We start from the raw sequence: 16,157 nt of genomic DNA on the forward strand, positions 1-16,157 counted from the left end.
AGTTAGGACACCAAAGATGATTGTTGGAGTAGTGGGTTTGGGGCAAGAAATAGATGGGGACATGGTGTGGGTGGGGGTCAGTTGAGGGAAGGAACCCACTGTGCTCCAAGGTTTTGGCCTTAAGTCAGTGGTATGGGTGAGCCATGAGGACAAGCAGGTAAGTGCAAAGACAACTCTATGAATGTATGGCTGTGAGGAGAAACAGAACTGGTAGGACCAGGGCTCTTTAACCCAGGACCCCAGGGGAAAGAAGGGTTTGGGGGGGGTGGTCCAGGCAAGGTGGCACAGGCCAGATCTAGGTGTGGAAGGCACAGTACAGTCCACATTTGCTTTGGGTATTTCAGGTCTTCCAGGGACAATTGAAAGGAGGGGGAAGAGATGCTGGAGCCCCAAGGGGAGAGAAGGCTCAGAATACTAGTGTGTCAGGGAATATGAGCAGAGCTGATGGTCGACAGCCACAAAATTGGACTAGAATTGGTTTCGCCAGGTAAGCAGAGGCAAACATGCAAAGGAGTGACTGTAAGGGGGAGTCAGAATGAATCTGATAGTAGGGAGGAAAAGTGATGACGAGGGAGACAGAAGATTAGTGGAGGGCAGAGTAAAGCCAGGAAGGTGGACAAGAAGGGGGATAGGCCCTAAAAATGACTCAGCCTGGGAAACTTCCACCATGATTCAGGAGCAAGAGGCAATACAATATTTCACCATATTTGAGCTCAGTTCAGGATCCCTCAGATAAACCATACTTGATTATTATGTAACAAAAATATTTCTACAGTGTTTCACATTTCTTTCATTTCTTCTAGCACTGCAATACAACTTTTTTGGAGCAGCTGGTATTTGCCTTTGTGTGTCTCTTCTGACTTTGTTGCCCCTCCCAGCACTCCCCATGGTGGCTGCTCCACTGCCAGTTAGTTCTTACTGATTTAATTGCTGGATGAATGAGATTGTAAGCTTTTATTGATCAGGACAGCAATGACCGTTTTCATTCTTTTCTTCATATAGCAGCCCAGGTTATTTCTTTTTTTTCCCCATGGTGATTTCTTCAAAAATAGAGATCCCATCATGCTCTTAAACTCTTCCAATGGCTTCTAATTGCAATTAAAATAAAATCCAAACTACTGACCTTGATGGGACCTTGCCTTCCTGTACCCACCCATAAGATCACACCAGCCACAGTAACTCCTCAGTGGCCTTCTGCATGCCATGATGGGTCTCATAAGGACATGTACATGTGCCACTCCTTCTGTGTGAAATCACCTCCTCCTTGGGGTTCGCACATGTTCCTTAGTACATGTGGAGACAGGTGAGTGCCCTTTTACAGCTGTCCTAGTGATTGTGGGTGCTACTAGCATTTAAGCACTGTAATGCACAGAACAGCCCCACCATGAGCATTCTTCCTTCTAAAATGTCAACTTGGTCTCTGTTCATTAGATATATGCTGCCATGCCATATCCTGACCATCCTCACCAGACCTCACCCATCACCATTTTCTTTTCTTCAGAGCAACTCTTATAACCCGAGGCCATTTATCTTCTTATTATCTCTCTCTGCTTTCAGAATGTAAGTTCTTTGAGGGCTTATCTCAGAGTCTACCTGTAACAATTCCTTGATACATAACAGGTACGAGGAATGCCTGAACATCTTTTCTGAGGTTAGTGAACACCTCAAAAAATTCCCCATCGCTTCTTGGCGTTTGGGCTAAGATCAAGTTGTAGTATCTTTTCTTACTAATTTAAAAGAATTCTTAAACACAATCTAAAAATATAATGTAGGGTATATATTTAATAAAATCAGTTTTTTTATTGCTTTTAATTGTTAATCTTCTGGAAAAAATGTGTACATTCATATTCTCAAAATGTTTAGATGAAACCCCAGATTCACTGGTTCCAAATGAATATGGGGTTCTCTTGAGGTCTGTGAGAAGATAGTCACTCCCTGAATCAGCTACTTGAACATCCATTAAAGAGGGGGGGACAGTTCTGAAAGAGGTATTAGTTTGTACTGATAAGCCCCTCACTCACCTGCTGTCCCAGCTCAGCCACTTTTTCTTGTAGGAGTATTTCCATGTTCTTCGAAATCATTTCCAATTTTTCTACCCACTCTTCTATGTCTTTAAGCTGTTTTTTATGTTCTTCCTGCCACAAAAGAAGGTTATAAGCCAGTATTGTACATTTTATTTTTTTAAAGATTTTTTTTTACTCTTGGAGTGGAAGTGAGGGATAAAAAGAGGGGGAGAGACATCAGTTGGTTGCCCCTCAACCCCAACTTGGGACCTGGCCCACAACACAGGCCCTCACCAGGAATCAAAGTTGTGACCTGGTTTGCAGGCTGGTGCTCAGTCCACTGAGCCACACCAGCCAGGGCCCATTATTTTACATTTTAAAGTGAATCATCTCAGGCTTGCTTACTATAAAGTGGAAATGAGCTAAAATGTGCAAATTTGAGAGTAACTATAGATAATCTTTTGTCTTTATAGAGTAAAATGTTCTGTCACAAAGCAAGTCTCAAATTTAAGACTGAAATCCTATCAAGCATCTCTGACCATAATGCTATGAAACTAGATATCAATCACAGGAAGAAAAGTGGAAAAAAAAAAACCCACAAAGATGGGAGCTAAATAACATGTTACTCAACAATGAGAAGAAATCAAAAGATACCTTGAAACATGCAAATGAGAACACAAAAACCCAAAATCTGTGGGATACAGGGAAAACAGCCCTAAGAAGGAAATTCATTAAAGGACTATTTCAAGAAAAAACTCAATCTAACTTTACATGTAAAGGAACTTGAACAACAAAGCTCAAAATGAGTATAAGGAAGGAAATAAAGATCAGAGGAGAAATAAAAGAGTCTTAAAAAAAGTAAAAGAGATCAATGAATCCAAGAGCTAGTTCTCTGAAAAGATAGAAAAGACGACAACTAACTAGGCTCATTAAAAAACAAAACAAAACAAAACAAAAAAACCCAATTAAAAAAATGAAAGAGGTGAAATAACTTGATACCAGAGAAATACAAGAGATTCTAAGAAAATATGAACAACTATATGGCAACAAATTGGGAAATCTGGACAAAATGGATACCTTCCTAGAAATACACAATCTTTCAAAACTAAATCAGGAAGAATAAAACAGAATAGACAAGATTACAATTAGTAAAATTGAAGCAGTCATCAAAAAACAAAGTCTTGGACTGGTTGATTTCACAGGTAAACTTTATCAAACATTCAGAGAAGAAATAACCCCTTTCCTCAAACTATTCCAAAAAATTCAAGACTCCCAAGCTCATTTTACAAGACCAGTGTTCTAAATCCAAAGCCAGAAAAAGACATTACAGAAAAGGAATATTATAGGCCAATGTCCCTGAAGAACATAGGTGCTAAGTTCCTAAACAAAATATTAGCAAACCAGATCCAGCAATACATTAAAAAGATCATGTGATGATATGGTGGGATTTATTCTGGGGATGCAAGGTTGGTATAATATCTGCTAATCAATCAATCATGATACACCACATAAAATGAAGGCTATAAAAACCCTCAGCAAAGCAAAAAGAAGAGGGAACACACCTTAATGCAATAAAGGCCATATCTGACAAACACAGGCAACATAATTCTAATGGACAAAGATCACAAGTATCCCCCTTTATATGGGGAACAGGACATGGATGTACGTTTTCACCACTCTTGAATTCAAGTCCTAAAGCACTCAAGAATACAAAGCATCCAAATTGGAAAGGAAGAAGTAAAGTTGTCATTGTTTCCAGAGAATCCTGAAGATTTCTGGGGCGGGGCGGAGTGGACAGTACTATTAGAACTGACTATTGAATTCAGTAAAGTAGCAGTGTACAAAATGAATATCCAGAAATCAGCTGTATTTTTGTACACCAATAATAATCAAAAAGGGAAAGGAAACAAGCAAACAAAAAAACACAAATGGGACTATGTCAAACTAAATTTTTACACAGCAAAGAAAACCATAAAAAAGACACCCCATGGAATGGGAGAACATATTTGCCAATATGTTTGTAGGGAGTTAATATTCAAAATTATTTAGAACAACATCAAAAAATCAAACAATACAATTAAAAAAATAGGCAAAGGACCTGAATAGATGCTTCTCCAGATGTGTCTGTTTTTGAATACAGATGTCCAATAGACACATGAAAGGATACTCAACATCATCAATCATCAGAGAAATGCAAATCAAAACCACAATGAGGTGTCACTTCACACTGGTCAGGATGGCTATCGATAAATAAGTTTTGGCAAGGATGTGGTGAAAGGGGAGCCGTTTTGCACTTTTGGAATGCAGATTGGTGCAGCCACTATGGAAAGCAGTATGGAGATACCACAAAAAATAAATGGAACTACCTTATGACCCAGCAATTCCACTTCTGGGAATTTATCTGAAGAAACCTGAAACACTAATTGGAAAAAATATAAGCACCCCCATGTTCATTGCAGCGTTATTTACAATAGCCAAAATTTGGAAGCATCCCAAGTTTCCATCAATAGATGAGTGGATAAAACAGCTATGATACATTTACACAATGGAGTATTACTCAGCCATAAAAAAGAATGTTACCCTTTGCAACATTACACTAAGTGAAATAAGCCCGTCAGGGAAAGACAAGTATCATAATTTCATTCAGATGTGGAACATAATCAACAAACTGAACTAAGAAGCAAAACAGAGGGCAGGCTGACAGCTCTCAGCTGGTGGGGTGTTGTGGGGATGGAGGGATTGAAGAAAAAACTCATGGACGTGGACAACAGCGTGGTGATTGTGGAGGATATGTTGATGGATGGAGGTGGAAGAGGGTAAGGGGGATAAATGGCAATGGAACAAATACAATAAATAAAAATAAATTTTAAAAATACGTGTGTCCCTAGCCACAAAACCGTTATTTCTTTTTGTAGTCCAAGAATTAGCCAGCTGCTTTTCCCGAAAATTAAATCATAAATGGCTCCAAAGTGAGTTTCCTCATATGTGTTACTAAGTATTTCTAAAGAATTTCTGATTAAATTCCTTTGTTTGGTCAATAATCTATCACAGCTTACCTTTGTCTCTAGGTTAACATTTTTGCAAAATGCTGAAAGGTTAGTCTTTGTTAGAATTTGTTTTACAAACACTGAATTTTACTGACCTTTCAAGCCTTGCTCTAATTTGGGGGCATGAAGGCACCGACTGCCCTCTGGCTCCTGATCACTTCTGCCCTGGACTTTCCTCATGAACTATGTTTCAACATTTCAGGATCAAGTTGTTTTCTTGAGCTCTTAAATTAACCCTCGCATAGGGTGCACATGTTTCCACAGACAATTCAAGCACTTTAAAAGTGCTAACTCATTGATGCCTTGCAATAATGCTTTGAGGTGGGTACCACTGGTATCTGAATTACACAGATGAGGAACCAGAAGTACAGAGGTGAAGTAGCTGGCCTATGGTAACTCAGCTGGGAAGTGGGGGAACCAGGATACCAATCTCTGCAGTCCATGCTCTTGAGCCACTGTCCTGTTGCCCTTTAAGGCAGTAACCCTTTTTCTACCTCTCTAGATGCCTAGTGCAGTGCCTTGCACACAGCAGGCTCCCCAAGTCTATGCTGTTACCTTGCTGACCCCTTACCCTCTCCCCTCCTCTTCCCTTTCTCTGATACTTGCTATTCTTAAACATACCAAGTACATACCCACCTCAGGACCATTGCACATGCTCTTTCTGCAGCCTATAACCCTCTTTCCCCAGGTTACTAGATGGCTTGCTGCCTCAGCAACTTTGGGTGTTGGCTCAAGAGCCACCTTCTCTGGCTATCCTATTAAAAATTGCAATGTGTCCCACTCCACAGCACTCATGACCATCTGACATGCTACTCACATTATGCATTTTTTATTTTTTCATTTTTTTTTGTCTCCCTACCACCACTGGAATATAGGCTCCAAGAGGGCACAAAACGCCCTTTTGCATCATTTTGTCTTTGTGTCATTTCTGTGTCTCTAATACCCAGATCAGCGTGTAACTTATGCAGTCCTTGTGTGCCTTTAGGTGGATTTTTTTTTTCCGTCTGCATAATGGTTTAAGATTTTTTAAAAATTATGTGCATCATTTGGGAACTGGGAGTGTTCATGTAAAAATTTAGTTTCTGGTATTTCTTTGAAATCAGGAGAAATGGAATGCTTAGGTCTGTACTCCCACAGTGCTACACAGCAGGGGCCAATACCCCATCACCTCACTCATAACCTCTCTGTATCACCACCTTTTAGGTCCTGTAAGCAATCGGTGTGTGGCCCCAGATGTATAGCCATGGAGCCTACAACAGACACTTGCATCCCCAAAGGACAGGTTGCATCTAGAGGAACTGTGGCCCCCAGGCTGAAAACTTCAGGATCAGCTTGCTCAAGTGCTCCCTGAGTGGGTAAAGGACACCTACTCTGAGAGGCTTACTGCCCCTCCATGATCCTTCCTGGTCATCTGTTAGAGTCCTTCATTATTAACATGAAAACCAGGCCCTCACAGCTTCTGTACAACCAATCCTCATGGAGTTAGGATGGCTGTTGGGCTGTCTTCCCCTTGGCATTAGGGTAGTTTTTGGCTGAATGACCAGTGAGCCAACCTCATCCTCCCTGTCACCGTCAGCTAGAACCTCAGGGCCTTTGTCCTCATTCACACACTGTGCTTCCAGTCACCTCCGTGCTTCCTCCTAGAGGCTGCACTCCAAGCGGAGCTGTTGAGCTGCCCACTGCTCCCACTCCAGTAGCTCCTGTAGCTCGACCATAGAGCCCGGAGGCTTGTTCTGCTTCATCTGTTCCTGTAGCTGGTGGATCTCCTGGAAGTGCTGGCCAGGAGTATAAACTCTCAGCCTCAGGTTGGCCCTGTGCAGCTGTACCAGAGAAAAGGTTACAACAGCTTTGGTGTGGTTGCTGAGAACTACAGCTTTCTGTGTTTAAGCCTACAGCTGGAAGGGCAAGTAAGGCATCTCTCATCTGTGGTATCTGCCTCTGCAGCAGAATGCAGGATTTATAAACAGCCTATTCTCAGGCACTTCCATGTTGCCAGAGTTGCTCAGCGAGAGGAAAAGTTGTGCCTGTGATCCTCAGAATGATGATGCTGAGACTTCACATTAGATCCATGGGAGGATCATGGTATATATTCTGTTCATTTTTACCTTCCAGCACACCTCACTGGACTCTGCTTATTTAAAAACTGTAACCCATGCAAGCTGGACATGGTAACTTTCCTTTAAGTGGAGAGTTTACAATCCTAAGACCTCTTGGGGGCTATGGCACAGAGGGTAATTAACACACAGTGAATGCAGAAAGGAACATGGGAGCAGGTGTGGAAGGTAGCCCCCTAGCCACAGAGGACTGTACAGAACTCACAGAGTTATGCTGAGTCATTATGACTGAACTGCACCTCATGTGGCGAATATTTTCCTTAGGCAATCAGGAGATCGTATCCAAACACCATTTAAATCACTCTGACTCTGGGGACTTCATCTAAGTACACAGTATTTCCTTGGTCCCTAAAAGAACTGGTCATATCGGCCCTTATGCTCCTCTGAGGCACCATCAAATGTCACACTTAGGAGGGCATCTTGCTCCCTGGTATGTTCATCAGTTTGGCTCAGATAAACTCATAATTTTTTTTTTTTTTTAAAGTCACAGAGCAGGTCTCAGAGTGGTCAGAGAGAGAGAAAGGGAGGGTACCCACTCTGGCCACACAAGTGTGATAATGAGGCTGCAAACCTCCAGCCCAGATTTGTTTCAATAATAACTGTGTCACCTCACATCTCTAAAGGACCATATCATCACTGTAACGCACAACTGTTCTCTAGGACAGGGGTCATCCCAGAGAGACGTACCTGAATAGCTTCCAGGGGACAGTTGCCATGCTACTTTGAGAGGGAAAGAGAAGGAAAAACCAGTGCTGAGATACATCAGCAAAAATAGCTTCCTCTAGACTTTCCCGCTTTAGATGAGTCATTCTGCAACCACCCCAGCCAAAACCAAGCTCCATCCCAGGCCCTGTGATTTTGCATCCCAATGGCACTCCTACTCTGACCTTGCTTCCTACCTCCTTTGATGTACTCTTCTTTTGAACACACTGCTTTATGCTCCTCACTGACCTTCTACAGCCACCCCGCTGAACCTGTGCTCCTGACAGCGACCTTTTCTGCAGGGAGGCCGCTGCGTACCCAGTGTGGCAGTCCCTGCTGCCCTACTTTGTGACTATCTACATGGACAATTAGCACATAAGCATTCACGAGCTGAATTCTTTCCAGTCCTTTTCATCTTCCTCTTCATGGAAGTGAGGTGCAGATGGTGCTGGTCCAGCTCCAGAGTGCTTAGGCTGCTCTTCCTGTCCCATTGAGAGTTGGACTCTGAGCCTTCTCTTCATTGATAGGTGGAGGCCATGCCATTCATCCACTGAGGGGTGGACCTGAGTCGTCCTCTTGCATCCGGGCAGGATCAACAGAATGTTGGATTTGGTCAGCATGTTTTTAAAAATAACAGCGCTGAGACTTCCCAGGGCCTTACTCAAGCCGCTCTCCTGCTATTACTGGTCCAACCTTCATGGCTTAGTGACCTCCTAGATCTTCCTTATCAGAACCACCCACTGATGCCTCAGTGACAACAATGGCTTCTTCCCATGCATCTTCATATTTTCATGCCCATCCTCACCACAGCACACACAGAGGTGCCTTAACTATTCTGTAGATGCCTGTACTTCCCTCCTCTGGACTTTCATCAGTGTGGTTTCAGAGGGGAATCTAAATCACAAAGAAACGGAAACCAGTTCATGTTGCAATAGGACTGCTTAAGTAATGTATCTCTTGCCTGTGATGCTGGCTGACTTTTTGGCCTCAAAGGGCTCGAACTGACCAAGGCAATTTCTCAATGGTCTTTTCACACTATTAAATAGAGAAGGGAACCCCCAAGTACAGAAGCACCTCTGAGAAAGTGCATGCAGTGGGAAAGTTGACAGCCTACAGGAGCCCCCAACAGCCCACACCCAAGCTGACCCCTCTGCAGCCTTGGGCATCTTGCCCTTTCATACCAGGTGTCACCAAGGCCAAGGCCAGCTGTGGGGTCAAAAACCAGTAGGGGAACCTGCAAAAAGGCTCGAGGAAAACACTCAGGTGACACACTCAAGTGAGGTTGGTGCTGGGATTGAGGCCACGTGGGTTAGAGACCCCTAATATATTGTGCTCTGGGTGGCCTCTCCCAAAGGCTCTCTCCTCCTATAGCCCTGGCTTTCCAAGTGCACCCCATATCTGAGTCTGCACTGGGCTCTCAGTACTCAGGACACTTCCTACTGTTACACACCTGCCATTCTCTCTTCCCCCTTGAACATCTGGATCTCCCAGGAAGAACTGGCTACCCCTCTGTGTGCCTGAATCTCACACTGGTAGAGCACCCCAAGGTTCATGTTTGTCCACAGCTATGAGCTCTCTGACTCTCCATCTTTGTACCTTACAGTCCTGGCAAGCGCTGGACAAATGCTGGAGCAGGACAGTTTAGGAGATAGCAGGTGTGACATATACAGACATGTGCAACTTCAGGGCTTCACTGTACACATGTAAATATGTGTGAAATAGGGGCATGGAGCTCCTTACCCATGGGGTCTACTCTGCCCCAAGACCTTGACTGGCTGCCTTGGATCTGACACTACTCCCCTTCCTCTGATGCCACCCTGAAGGTTTCCTCTGGCTCCTCAGTTCTGTAAAGGGCACACCCAAGGACATGTTTACTGGCCTCCTTCCCTCTGGAGTAAACTGAGACACAGCTCTCCACATGGTCTGTTCAAGGTCAACGCAACTCTGAACTAGGCTTGATTTCAGTCCTGGGCCTGGTAAGTGCCTCACCAGCTAGCTGTGCAACCTCAGGCCAGCCTGAAAACTTCTCTGGGATGGACGAGTCCTGACAAGCCTCTGTCAGCACTGAACTGCACCGTCTCTCTTTTCCAGATGGGACCCAGCATCTCAGACCATCATATACACCCACCTGGTTTTTATTTTCTTCAAAGGTCTCTCTCAGCTGTGACCGTGACAGTCTCAGGCTGACATTCCTGATTGATGGGTTCAAGTTCGAGGTAAAGTTTTTAAATTTGGTCACCGTTTTTTTTTTTTTTTAATCAATCCCACAAGTATAAGAAATAGCTTAGCAGTTTGACTCATGTTTAATGCAGAAGCTTCAGAAAATTACAGAAAAGCAAAAATTGCAAAATTTAAATCACCCATGATCCTAGCAAGTCAAAGGACCACACCTGACATTGTATTGTCATACTTTAGCCCTTCCTCTACACATAGAATTTCTATTGGTAAGACTGGTACAGTGTTATATGCTGTGCTTTCTTATTATATCTTGATCATTTCTTCAAGACATTAAATATTATTTGAAAACATGGTTTTTAACAGCTGTACCATAATTTACTGACTCATTCAGTAAATTGTTGAATGATTCAAATAGATTCCAATTCTGTTTTGCTATTACAAATACCACAGCAATGAAAATACTTCTAAGTTTTTCCACAATGCTCAGGTAAAACTCAGTAAGTAGAATCATGAAGTCAGAGGATACTGACATTCTTGAGGCTCTTGATACAAAATTTGCCAAACTGTCCTCCAAACAGACTGTACCCATGTACTGTTTTATCATCAGAATTTAATTCCTTTCTGCTACCTTTTCTAGATAACGGGGATTTGCAAAAGCTGCTGAAATCCACATATTTTCCCAGGCTTGCCAATTAAGTCCTTCACTTCACATGCAGGGCAGTGCCCACCTTTTGACATTTTCTGTAGGCATTGCCTACCTAAAAACATGTGCTTCTGATATGTTTTAGGCTGTTTCTTTACTGTGCCTACTCCTCTCTACCCCACTGCCTCCCAGCTACTCCTCACCTGCAACTCGCCCTGCTGTCCAGCCTCCTCTAGGCTCTGTGTTAACAGTTGAATTGTGATGCAGTTTTTCTCAGTTTGGGCCTGCTGGGTAGAGGCCTCCTCTCCCAGCTGAAGGGCCCTGTGGTTGAGCTGAAACAACGCATCCTTACATTTCTGACTCTAAAGCAAATGGGTTGAAACAAATGAAAAAGTTCTTTTTTAAACCAGATCTTTTTAAAACTCAATTCAGATCATTTCAGTGGTTCTTAACAGGGGATGTTTTTGTTTTCCAGGGGATATTTACACTGTCTTGAGACATTTTTGGGTACCACAGCAGGGACTAGCACCTACTGAGTGAGATGCTCAGCACCCTCCAATGCAGAGGATGATCTGGCCCAAGCGGTAAGAGTGCAATCTTAGGAAATCCTGCTCTATTCCTAGAAAAAAATGAGACATCTGAGCCACGAAAGGTGGTTATATGCCATAAAGATCCAAATCACCACCATCCAGCAGATACCGGATGCTTAAATGCTCCCTGGGTAGGTGTGCAAATGCCCTGTGAACTAAAAAAGCAACTAGGAAGTTGGCTCTACAGTCTTTCACCATAGAAATTTCAGTTACTGTCAACTGTTTTTCAGGCATATCTTCATATAAGCCACATTTTTGTTCATTTGCTTTTCCCCACAACAGTCAGTTCTTGAGGCCTTGTGTCATGAACTCTCAGGTATTTTCAGAGTATCATCCTCTGACCTAGCTTCAGCACTCTTGGCAATACACACACCTCACTTTTTCCCCAGGACAGAACCGTGCTAACAACCACATTACTTTTATGTTTCTGAGGGTTTGATAAGCACATAATGAAATCTAGAAGTTGTTGAAACTCAGATTATTCAGGCTTAGTGAACCCACACATTTCCCCTGTGATGATTTCTCCTTTTCTTCTCTGTAAATTGATCATCATCTTGAGGTGCTGTCATATCTTAAGTTGATGGTAGTTACAACTGGTATAAAGCTTTCTTGTGTTTATAACATTTAACTGGGAAAATTAAAATTTTTTGAATTACAGTTTACACTCAATTTTAATTTGTACTAGTTTCAGTTGCACAGCATAGTGGTTAGATGATAACATATTTTACAAAGTACTACCCCGATATTTCCAGTACTCACCTGAAACTATACATAATTATTACAATATTACTGACTATATTTCCTATACTATATTTCCTGTACTTTATATCCCCATGACTATTTTTTAACTACCAATTTTTACTTCTTAATCCCTTCACTGTTTTCACCCTCTGGTATCTATAGTGTATTCTCTGTTTGTTTTTTGTTTATTTATATTATATTCCATATGTAAGTGAAATCATATGGTATTTGTCTTTACCTGATTGGCTTATTTCAATTAGCATAATACCCTCTAGTTCCATCCATTTTGATGCAAATGGTAAAATTTCATTCTTTTTTATGGCCAAGTAATATTCTATTGTATATATGCAAAACAATGTTTTTCTATTCACTCACCTACTGATGGGCACATATGTTGCTGCCGTATCTTGGCTATTGTAAATAATGCTGCAGTGAACATAGGGGTGCACATATTCTTTTCAATTAGTGTCTTGGGTTTCTTTATGTATACACCCAAAAGTGTAATCACTGGGTCATAAGGCAGTTCTATTTTTCATTTTTTTGAGGATCCTCCATACTGTTTTCCATAGTGGCTGATTAACCTGCATTATCACAAAAAGTGCATGAGGGTTCCCATTTCTCCACATCTCCACCAATGTTTCGTTGTCGATTTACTTATGATAGCTATTCTGACATGTGTGAGGTGATATCTCATTATGGTTTGAATTTGCAATTCTCTGGTAATTACTGACCTTTAGTATCTTTTCATCTGTTTATTGGCCATCTGTATTTGCTCTTAGAAGTGTCTATTCAGGTTCTCTGCTCATTTTAAAATTTGACTTTTTTTTTTTTGGTGTTGATTGTATGAGTACTTTATAACTTTTGAATATAAACTCCTTATGGGATGTATCATCTCCCATTCAATAGGTTGTCCTTTCACTTTGTTGATGGATTCCTTTGCTTTGCGAAAACCTTTTAGTTTGATACAGTCCCATTTTATTTTTTCTTTTGTTTCCCTTGCCCAAAGAGACTTATCAGAAGAAAATATTAAGAAAAATGTCAGAGATTTAAGCATTCATTCTTTTTTCTAGGTTATTTTTTTCTTTTTGTTTTCAAGTCTTACATTTAAGCTTCTAATCCATTTTGAATTCGTTCTTGTATATGGTCTAAGAATATGGTTGTTTGATTTTTGTTGTATCTTCCCAATTTTCAGAACACCATTAACTGAATAGACTGTATTTACCCCATTGTACATTTTTACCTCCTTTATCAAATATTAATTGAACATATATGGGTTTATTTCTGGGCTCTCTATTCTGATTCATTGATCTATATGTTTGTAGTTGTTTGGTTTTTTTTTTTTTTTTAATGACAGTACCATCCTGTTTTGATTACTATATAGCCTTGTTTTATATCAGGTAGTATTATATCTCTAACTTTGTTCCTTCTCAAGATTGCTGTGGCTATTCAGGATCTATTGTGGTTCTATATACATTTCTGGAATATACCATTGGTATTTTGGTAGAAATTGCACGGAATCTACAAATCACCTTGGGTAGTATGGGCATTTTAATGGTGTTAATTCTTCCGACCCATGAGCATGCTATAGGCTTCTCTTTATTTGAATTTCTTTCCATTTCTTTCTTCAGTGTCATAATTTTCCAAGTACAGGACTTTTACCACCTTGGTTAAATTTATTCCTAGGTATTTTATTTTTTCTCAAAGAAATTGTAAATGGCATTGCTTTCTTCATTTCCCTTTCTGATATTTCATTATCAGTGTATAAAAAGAAAATAGATTTCTGGATATTAATTTTGTATCCTACTACTTTACTGAATTCATTGATCAGTTCTAGTAGTTTTTGGAGGTGATCTTTAGAGTTTTCTACATACAGTTTCATGTCATCTACAAATAATGAGTTTTACTTCTCCTACCAATTTGGATGCCTTCCATTCCTCTTTCTTGTCTGATTTCTAGTTAGGACTTCCAGTACTTGTTGAATAAGAGAGGTGAAAGTGGATAACCCAGTCTTGTTTCTGATCTAAAGAGAACACTTTTAGTTTTTCCCTGCTGACCATGATGTTATCTGTGGATTCGTCATGTATGGCCTTTATTATGTTGAAGTATATTCCCTCTATTCCTATTTTGCTGAGTTTTTATCTTAAATAAGTGCTGGTTTCTGTCAAATGCATTTCTGCATCTATTGAAATGTTTACATGATTTTTTTCATTCATTTGGCTTATATGCTATTTGACATTAATTTGTGGATATTGTACCAACCTTGCATCACAGAAATAAATCCCACTTCATTATGGTGTATAAATTTTTTTATGTATTGCTGAATTTAGTTTGCTAATATTTTGTGGAGGATTTTTCATCTATGTTCATCAGAAATGTTAGTGTATCATTTTCTTTTAGTGTCTTTTTCTGGTTTGGGAATTAAAATAATGCTGGCCTCATAAAATAAGCTTGGCAGTTCCCCCCTCTTGAATTTTTTGGAATAGTTTGAGAACAACAAGTATTGGTTCTTCCTCAGATGTTTGTTCTCCTTTGAAAATTCACCTGTGAAGATGTCTGGCCCAGGAATTTTGCTTGTCAGGATTTTGCTTTCTTTACTGCTTCAATTCCATCGGTTGTAATTGGTGTGTTCAGATTTTGTTTCTTCTTGATTCAGTTTCATAAAATTGTATGTTTTTAGGAATGTATTTATTTCTTCCAGATTGTCCAATTTGTTGGCATGTAGTTATCTGTAATATTTTCTTAGAATCCTTTGTATTTCTGTAGTGTCAGTTTTCACTTCTTTTTCATTTCTGATTTTACTTATTAGGGTCCTTGCTCCTTTTTTATGACAACTCTGGTTAAAGGCTTATCACTTTGTTTATCTTCTCAAGAAGAGGCTCTTGGTTTCATTGATCTTATTTTTTAGACTATATACCTTTCATTTTTGCTCTGATCTGTATTTTTTTTCCTTCTGTTTGCTCACTTTAGGCTTTGCCTTTTTTTTTTTTAGATTCTTTAGGTGTAAGGTTAGATGGTTTATTTGAGATTTTTCATCTTTACTTTTATTGATTTTAGAAAGAGAGGAAGGGGAGGGGGAGAGAGACAGACTGACAAATCGATTTGTTGATTTGTTGTTCCACACAGTCATGCATCCATTGGTTGATTCTTGCATGTTTCCTGACTAGAAATCAAACCTGAACCTTGGCATATCAGGTTAATTCTCCAACCAACTGAGCCACTAGGTCAGGGCAAAGTTTTTCTTTTTTCTTGAAGTAGACATGTAATGCTATTAATTTCCCTCTTAGGACTGCTTTCCCTGTGTCCCATAGATTTTGGGTTGTTGTGTTTTCATTTATCTCAAGGTATCTTTTATTTCTTCCTTGACCTCATTGTTAATGATCTTCATGTTGATCTACATATTATTTAGCCTTCGTGTGTTTGTGTGTTTATTTTCCCTTGTAACTGTTTTCTAATTTCATACCATTGTGGTCAGAGAAGATGCCTGATATAATTTCAATCTTCTTAAATTTACTGAGAATTGTTTCTGGCCTAACATGTGGTCTATTCTAGAAAATGTTCCATGTGCACTTGATAAAAATGTATATTTTGCTACTTTGGCCAAATCCTCTGAAAGTATCAATTAAATATATCTGGGTTAGTGTGTCATTTAAGACTGCTGTTTCCTTATTAATATTCTGTCTGGAAGATCTATCCATCGATGTCAAATGGGTATTTATATCCCCTACTATGACTGTATTACTATTAATCTCTAATTTTATATACATTAATATTTCATTTATACACACACACACACACACACACACACACACACACACACTTAGGCGCTCCTATATTGAGTGCATAAATATTTACAAGGGCTGTAGTCTCTTGTTGGATTGATGCCTTTATCATTATGTAATGTCCTTCCTTGTCTATTACAGCTTTTTAAAAAAAGTATTTTGTCTAAGTATTGCTACCCCAGCTTTTTTGTTTGTTTCCATTTTCATGGAAAATCCTTTTCTATTCCTTTACTTTCAGTCTGTATGTGTCTTTTCCATATAGCATATATATGGGTCTTGATATCATATTCATTTATCAACCCTATATCTTTTCATTGGCACATTTACTCTGTTTACCTTTAAGGTTATTGATAGGTGCAC

The 16,157-nt window shown here is 40.1% G+C and overlaps 1 protein-coding gene across 1 annotated transcript in view; it reads right to left on the reverse strand.

Moving 5' to 3' along the window:
• NINL (ninein like) overlaps positions 1-16,157 on the reverse strand; it is a 216,209-nt gene that overhangs the window by 852 nt on the left and 199,200 nt on the right. The window contains exons 19-20 of the mRNA XM_054587462.1: positions 10,891-11,049; positions 2,022-2,135 (exon numbers count right to left, since the gene is read on the reverse strand). Coding sequence (XP_054443437.1) covers positions 2,022-2,135; positions 10,891-11,049 — 273 coding nt within the window. The remainder of the gene's footprint in view (positions 1-2,021; positions 2,136-10,890; positions 11,050-16,157) is intronic.

Source organism: Pteronotus mesoamericanus, unplaced genomic scaffold (assembly GCF_021234165.1).
Source record: "Pteronotus mesoamericanus isolate MK-2021 breed Mesoamerican mustached bat unplaced genomic scaffold, CSHL_Meso_final scaffold_118, whole genome shotgun sequence".
Lineage (NCBI taxonomy): Eukaryota > Metazoa > Chordata > Mammalia > Chiroptera > Mormoopidae > Pteronotus > Pteronotus mesoamericanus.